The sequence below is a fragment of the Tinamus guttatus genome, unplaced genomic scaffold, assembly GCF_059628265.1.
Source record: "Tinamus guttatus ecotype Peru unplaced genomic scaffold, ASM5962826v1 Tinamus_guttatus_pri_ptg000629l, whole genome shotgun sequence".
Classification (NCBI taxonomy): domain Eukaryota; kingdom Metazoa; phylum Chordata; class Aves; order Tinamiformes; family Tinamidae; genus Tinamus; species Tinamus guttatus.
The window spans coordinates 1,546,136-1,553,470 of record NW_028289163.1 but is presented as its reverse complement, the minus strand read 5'-3'; the positions used below and the strand labels follow the sequence as shown (position 1 = coordinate 1,553,470).

The window sequence follows — 7,335 nt, the reverse complement described above, 5'->3', positions numbered from 1 at the left end:
AGGGCGGTTGGTGGCAACCCCCGCCCCGAGCGGCACCCCGAAAAGCACCCAAGTGGGTTGGAGGTGGTGGAAATCACCTGGGTGGTGACCTCGGTGTCACCGTCTTGCAGGATTCGCACGGGTCTGGGGACATCGGGCCAGCCCACGTGCCGCACGCGGGGCTGACTCACCCTCCGGCGGAGGAAACGCTGACAAAAGCGGCTCCTTCCGCCCCGCGGGACCGGTCCGGCTCGCTCCGCAGCCGAGCACGGCCTTCCGGAGCCGAGCAGCCCGGGACCAAACCCTGATTGGGATCCAGCGCCCGCTCTGGGCCAAACGACCCAGGATCGGGGATGGGAGCGGGCGAGCAAAGGCCACTCGCAGGGTAGCGGCCAGCGCGGCCGCATCGCGCAGGAATTCGGTACAACCTTCCCCACCGAGCCCTTGGGCAGGTGGGAACGGGGTCGCTGAAACCCCAGTTGGGCGACAACTGCCCGGAGGGGTTGGGTTTCGCGGCCGAGGGGCGAGGGGAGATTTATCGCCTCCGGGCGCAGCACATTGAACCCTCCTCGAATTGCCCCCCGGCTGTGGGGACAGGGCACCCAGCTCCGGAGCCCGCGGCTTTCCCAAACATGGCCAGCGCTCCTGGAGGGTGACACCGGAGACGGCTCCACGGGGCTGCTGCAACAGGGGTGCTGGTGGCTGAAGGGGACCGTGTCCCCTGCCGCCTCCCGTGCGGCCCCAGCGCATGGGACCCGCCAGGGCCCTGGCAGCACAACTCACGTCTGCCACCTTGCTGCCTTCACGCCTTTCCAGCGCCCTCCTCCTCCTCACAAGCTCCGCAGATTTAGGGTTTTCTGACCTGGGTCCCACTCCCCAGGGAGCCCCAGCACGGCACCCAGCGCATCAGCCAGGGGCTGGCTCCAGGAGGGCTCTGCTCTGGCTGTGCCTCAGTGTCCCCAGATTTAACCATTCCCTTCCCCAGTTGTCCCCTAGGTCAGGGCTGCCAGGTGGGGCTAACAGCACCCGGTCGCTGAGCAGCGTTAACCAGGACGAAAGGTTCTCCAGGCAGCGCCGCTCCCCAGCCTTGCGCCTGAGGCTGGGCAACTCGGTGCACACATGGCCTGAGACCAGGCAACTTGGCGCATGGGCCGAGACTGAGACCAGGCAACTCAGCGCACGTGCTGTGCCTGAGACTGGGCAACTCGACGCATGCACTGAGATTGAGACCAGGCAACTCAGTCCGTGCACCGAGGCTGAGACTGGGCAACCCAGCACACAGGCTGCGGCTGAGACTGGGCAACTCGTAGCATGCACTGGGGCTGAGACCGGACAACTCAGCGCACGTGCTGAGGCTGAGACAGGGAAACTTCCTCACCACGGCAGAGACTGCGCAACTCAGCACATGCACCGTGGCTGAGACCGGCCAACTGGGCGCACGGGCAGTGGCTGAGACCGGGCAACTCAGTGCACGCACCGAAGCTGAGACCGGCCTGCTGGGCGCACCTACCGAGATTGAGACCGGCCAACTCAGCACACGCACCGAGGCTGAGACTGGCCAACTCGGCGCACACACCGAGGCTGAGACCGGGCGATTCAGCGCACGGGCGGCGGCTGAGACCGGCCAACTCAGCGCACGCACCGAGGCTGAGACCGGCCAACTCAGCGCACGGGCCGCGCCTGCACCACGGCGCCCCCTGCAGGCGAGCAGAGGCGCAGCCCCCTCTCCAACCTTCGCACCCCATTGGCCCTCAAGCCCGGCCAATGGGAGGGGAGGCGTCGTCCGGGAGGCGGGGCGCTCTCCTCTTCGCGGCCAATCGGGAGGCCGAGAGCAACCCCGCCTCCCGAGGCGGGCCGGCCGAGGCCGAGAGCCAATGAGAAAGCCGGAGGGGGCGTGTCCGGCGCTCCTGGGCGGGGCGCTGCAGGCGGCGGGGGCGTGTCCCGCGGGGTGGGCTCCAGCCAATGGGGTGGGCGGGGGGCGTGGCCCGCCTTCCAGAGAGTTCGGAGACGGGAGGCAGCGCGGCGGGCGGTGAGTGCGGGGGGGGGGGGCTCGGACGCCTGGGCCCCTTCCCCCCCACCCCCATACACCCCCATACACGTCCCCAACCGCGACACCTGGGCCCGCTTTGGCGACGTCGCCCCCCTCCTCCCGGCGGGCAGCCCCGTTCCCGGCCCCCTTCGCCCCCTTGACCCCCAGCCCGGACGCCTGGGCCCCTCGCCTGGGGAGGGGGGCACCGGGAGCCCCCGGCTCCTCTCGGACGCCTGGGCCCCCGCCAAGGTGGGGGGCGGTGGTGGCCTTGCTCGGACGCCTGGGCCCGCGCTCAGCCCGGACGGGAGGGGGGACCCCCCCATCCCCCGGCGGTGTCACCGCGCCGGTACCCGCGGGGGACGGGGACCCGGGCTGGGGACACGAGCCCCGGGATCGCCCGCAGAGCCGGGACGGGTCCCGAGCCGAGGCCGGAGGGTCCCCCCGGCTCCCGTTACTCGGGGACACTCGCACGGGGACCCGCGCGCTGGCAGCCGCCTGCCCGTCCCTCCGTGTCCCTCCGTGTCCCTCCGTGTCCCTCCGTGTCCGTCTGTCCCTCCGTGTCCCTCCGTGTCTGTCTGTCCCTTCGTGTCCGTCTGTCCCTCCGTGTCTGTCTGTTCCTACGTGTCTGCTTATCCCTCCATGTCCGTGTGTTTCTCTGTGTCCCTCCGTGTCCCTCCTTGTCCCTCCGTCCCTCCGGGTCCCTCCTTGTCCCTCCGTGTCCCTCCGTGTCCATCTGTCTCTCCGTGTCCCTCCATGTCTGTCTGTCCCTCCATGTCCGTGTGTCCCTCCGTGTCCCTCCCTGTCCCTGCGTGTCACTCCGTGTCTGTCTGTCCGTCCGTGTCCCTCCGTGTCCGTCAGTCCCTCCGTGTCCCTCCATGTCTGTCTAGCCCTCCATGTCCATGTGTCCCTCCATGTCCCTGCATGTCCCCATGTGTCCCTCCGTGTCCCCCCATGTCCCTCCCTGTCCGTCTGTCCCCCTCCATGTCCGTGTGTCCCTCCGTGTCCCTCCATGTCCGTGTGTCCCTCCTGGTCCCTCTATCCCTGCGTGTCCCTCCCTGTCCCTCCGTGTCCCTGCGTGTCCATCTGTCCCTGTGTGTCCCTCTGTGTCCTTCCATGTCCATCTGTCCCTCCATGTCCCTCTGTGTCCCCCCATGTCCTTCCATGTCCATCCGCGCTGCGGGGAGGACGGCGTCCCCAGCGCGTCCCCTCCGCGCCACCCCGATAAACCCGTCCCTACCCCGTGCGGGCCCTTATCAGCTGGCAGCACCCGGGGCCCCTGCGCTGGGCCCGGCCGAGTCCTGCTTTAAAACATGGGGAAACTGAGGCAGGGACGGGGGGCGACACCGCGATTCCTCCTCCGGGAGAAGCCCCTTTCCCTTCCGCGTGGGCTCACGGCTTTCTCCTCTCGCAGCACGCGGGGCAGCCAGGAAGATGGTGAAGGAGACCGGCTACTACGACCTGCTGGGCGTGCGGCCGGGGGCCACGCTGGACGAGATCAAACGGGCCTACCGGCGCCTGGCGCTGCGCTACCACCCCGACAAGAACCCCAGCGAGGGCGAGCGGGTACGTGCGGCGGCCGCGGCGGCGGCGGCCCCGGCGCGCCGGCCCCGCTCACCCTCCTCTTCCTCTTTGGCCTCCCTGCAGTTCAAGCAGATCTCCCAAGCCTACGAGGTGCTGTCGGACTCGCACAAACGGGCGCTCTACGACCGCGGCGGCGAGCGGGCCATGAAGGAGGGCGGCCTGGGCGGCCGCGGTGGCGGCGGCGGCGGCTTCGGCTCCCCCATGGACATCTTCGACCTCTTCTTCGGCGGCGGCGTGCGCATGCGCGGCCGCGGCGACCGGCGAGGTACCGGCACGGGGCTCGCGGGCTGCTTTGGGGACGGCAGGACGCGGCCGGTGGCCCGCGGGCCGCCTCCGTGCCGCGTTCTTCGTCACTCCCTTGGTGACTTTCTCCGTGGGCCCCTCTTCAAAGGGCCCGTCCCGGCCTTGCCCCCGCCGCCGGGGCCGCCGGTGACTCAGGGCTGCCCTGGGCTCCGCGCGCGCCCGCGGAGGCCCGGACGGGACGCGGGGCGTGCAGGGCCGCGCCGGTGACGCTGCGGATGCTTTGGGGCCTGGGTCATGGGAGAGGTTGGCCGGGTGACTCCGCCGCGGCTGTTGTTGCTGAAGCGGTTGGATTTAATAGCGGGGTAATTAGGGCACAAACAGGAGCGTCCCGGCGACTCCAGATAAAGCTGCTCGAGCTGGGCCGAGGCCGTGCCGAGAGCTGCTCTCCCAGGAGCCCTTCCCAACCGCCCCGGGCCCTGGGGCTGGCCCTGGGGACGCTGGCAGCTTGGGAGAGGCGAGCGGATCCCTGCCAAAGGGCTCTTCCAAGCTCGGCTTAAGCATTTTTCCTGTTCCTCCTGCTGTCCCCATCCCTAGGATTAGGCAGTGCCAGCTTCAGAGGGAAGCTGTCCCGTCAGCGTTCCTGAGGGAGAATTAGGGATGCTCAGGAGCCCAGGCAGGCTGTGCTTGGTGGCTCATCAGAGGGGACAGCGATGGCCAGAGGAGGGTGGCCTTGTCACGCGTGACGGCCGCGGAGCCCCCGCGTCCCCGGGGTGTCGCGTGCCGGGGTGCTGATCCGGGCTCTCCCCTCCGCGGCGCCAGGGAAGACGGTGGTGCACCAGCTCTCCGTGTCCCTGGAGGACCTCTACAACGGCGCCACTCGGAAGCTCTCCTTGCAGAAGAACATCATCTGCAGGAAGTGTGGAGGTGAGGGCCGGCCCCATGCCAGAGGGAGCGAGCGCTGGGATGCGCGGGATCCCGTCCCAGCGCGGGCAGGGAGCCGGGATCAGCGCCGGGATGGCCAAGAAGGCCAGTGGGATCCTGGGGTGCATTAAGAAGAGCATCTCCAGCAGGTCCAGGGAGGGGATCCTGCCCCTCTGCTCAGCCCTGCTGAGGCCACATCTGCAGGATTGTGTCCAGTTCTGGGCTCCACAGGACAAGAGGGATGTGGAGCTGCTGGAGAGAGGCCAGCGCAGGGCTCCGAGGATGAGGAGGGGCCTGGAACATCTGCCCTGTGAGGAGAGGCTGAGGGAGCTGGGCCTGTTCAGCTGGAGAAGAGAAGGCTGAGAGGGGACCTGAGCAGTGTCTAGAAGTACCTCAAGGGAGGCCGTGAGGAGGATGGGGCGGCCTCTTTGCACTGGTGGCCACCGACACAACTGGAGGAAACAGCCCCAAACTGAAGCACCAAAAGTTCCACAGGAACTTAAGGAAAATTTTTTTAACAGTGAGGGTGCCAGAGCACTGGAACAGGCTGCCCAGAGAGGTTGTGGAGTCTCCTTCTCTGGAGATCTTCAAACCCGCTTGGCCGCAGCCCTGTGCCACGTGCTCTAGGTGACCCTGCGTGTGCAGGGGGCTGCACTGGATGATCCCTAGAGCTCCCTTCCAACCCTAAGCATTCCATGATTCTATGATCCGCTCCTGCCTCATTCCCGCGCGCTGACCTCCTCGGCCACCCCTCGCCCGCAGGCTGCGGAGTCCGGGACGGTGCCCAGAGAAGATGTCCCAAGTGCCACGGCTCGGGTATGGAAGTCCGTATCCACCAGCTGGGGCCCAGCATGATCCAGCAGATCCAGACCATGTGCTCCCAGTGCCAGGGCCAGGGCGAGTGGATCCGGCCCCGGGACTGCTGCCTCACCTGCAACGGCCGCAAGGTCGTCCGAGAGAAGAAGATCCTCAGTGTCCACCTGGATAAAGGTGAGACGGGGCCCCGCGGCGCTTGGGGGCTCGTGAAGAGACCCGGGCGCTGAGCCCTTCCCGGGCATCCCGCAGGCATGAAGGACGGGCAGAAGATCACGTTCCACGAGGAAGGGGACCAAGTGCCCGGCCTGGAGCCCGGGGACATCGTCATCGTCCTGGATCAGAAGGAACACCCGGTTTTCCGGCGCAGCGGCGACGACCTCATCGTCAAGAGGGAGATCAGCCTGGCGGACGCGCTGTGCGGCTGCCGGCAGGTCATCCGCACGCTGGATAACAGGACCCTGCTCATCGCCTCGCAGCCAGGTGGGACGGGGCTGCCAGGACGCCTGGGCCCCTCGTGTGGGGTGGCGAGGCCTGGGGTTCTGGCACTGAAACTGGGGTTGGGAGGCGATGGGAAGAGCCATCCTGGCGCTCCTGACGCTGGAAGCGATGCTGTTCTGTGGGGTAGAACCGTGGTGAGCTGATCTCTGGGTTGGACTAGATGATCTCTAGAGGTCCCTTCCAACCCTAAGCATTCTGTGATTCTGTGATCTCCCGGCCCCTGCTCGCAGCTGTGGCCTTGCTCGCTGCGTGTGTGTGACTCTTCCTCCCTTTCCAATCCGCACGTGGCCTCCACAGCGTGGGGTGGGTCATGGGCAACGTGTTGGGTTGTGCTTGGATGCCCCATGGAGGCAGCGCCGGGGTGATGCCGGGAGGCCCCGGGCCAGGGCAAGGCCCTGCAGAGGACCATGGTGCTATTGTCCCGTCCCAGGTGACGTCATCCGACCCGGGGACATGAAGTGTGTCCCCAACGAGGGCATGCCCGTCTACAGGAGCCCCTTCCAGAAGGGCAAACTCATCCTGCAATTCCAGGTAAGGGCTGATGCTCGTCAAGCTCCGGCTGCTCCATGTCCCAGCTCCGGCCCCGTGTGCCCATCCCACCTCCGTGTCTCCTCTTTGCTTCCAGGTGAAGTTCCCGGAGCCCGGCTGGCTCCCCACCGAGCGGCTCCGCCAGCTCCAGGGCTTCTTCCCGCCGCAGGAGGAGGTGATGGCCACGGAGGACACGGAGGAGGTGGAGCTCAACGACTACACGTCGCAGGGGGGCTCGGCCCGGCGGCCCTACGCGGGCGAGGCGTACCACGAGGACGACTTCGAGGACGGCACGCGCCAGCACGTCCAGTGCCAGACCTCATAGCCGGGGCCCCTGCGGGTGGCAGCCGGGCTGCTCCCGCGGAGGGGCCGGGGAGCGGGGCGGCTCCGCGCGGAAGGGGTGGCAGAGAGCCGTGACATTCAGGGATGTACATAGGTCACCGTTCCGGCGGCACCTCGCCTCCCTCGTGCCCCCCAGGAGCCGGCTGCGGGGCGGCCTCCGCGTTCGGAGCGTCCCTGCCCGCGCGGAGGGTCCCGCTCGGGGGCACGGGGAGCGCGGGCTGCGCTTGGTGGCAGCAGGATGCAGCTTGCGGAGTCGCGGGGAGGCGGAAGCCGTCGGGAATTCCTGCCCGCTCCGGTTCCGAGGAGGAGGCCGGGCCTCGCCGTGTGCCTCGGTCTCCCCGGCCGTCACCGAGCAGCAGCGGTGCCGAGCGTCACGCGGAGCCGCGTGGCCGCACAGG

The 7,335-nt window shown here is 68.3% G+C and overlaps 1 protein-coding gene across 2 annotated transcripts; it reads left to right on the top strand.

The window, feature by feature from the left end:
- The first annotated feature begins 3,432 nt into the window (after positions 1 to 3,432).
- Positions 3,433 to 6,944, top strand: LOC104567292 (dnaJ homolog subfamily A member 1-like). 2 transcript variants are annotated; one of them, XM_088535396.1, is made up of 7 exons: positions 3,433 to 3,571; positions 3,653 to 3,854; positions 4,652 to 4,756; positions 5,516 to 5,743; positions 5,819 to 6,049; positions 6,498 to 6,598; positions 6,693 to 6,944. In XM_088535396.1, exons 1-7 carry the CDS (start codon positions 3,440 to 3,442, stop codon positions 6,918 to 6,920), a joined length of 1,227 nt encoding a protein of 408 aa, XP_088391522.1. In that variant the 5' UTR covers positions 3,433 to 3,439; the 3' UTR covers positions 6,921 to 6,944. The 2 variants fall into 2 exon arrangements, with proteins under 2 accessions (XP_088391522.1, XP_088391521.1); XM_088535395.1 differs by having other exon boundaries at positions 3,433 to 3,854.
- Positions 6,945 to 7,335: the final 391 nt, after the last annotated feature.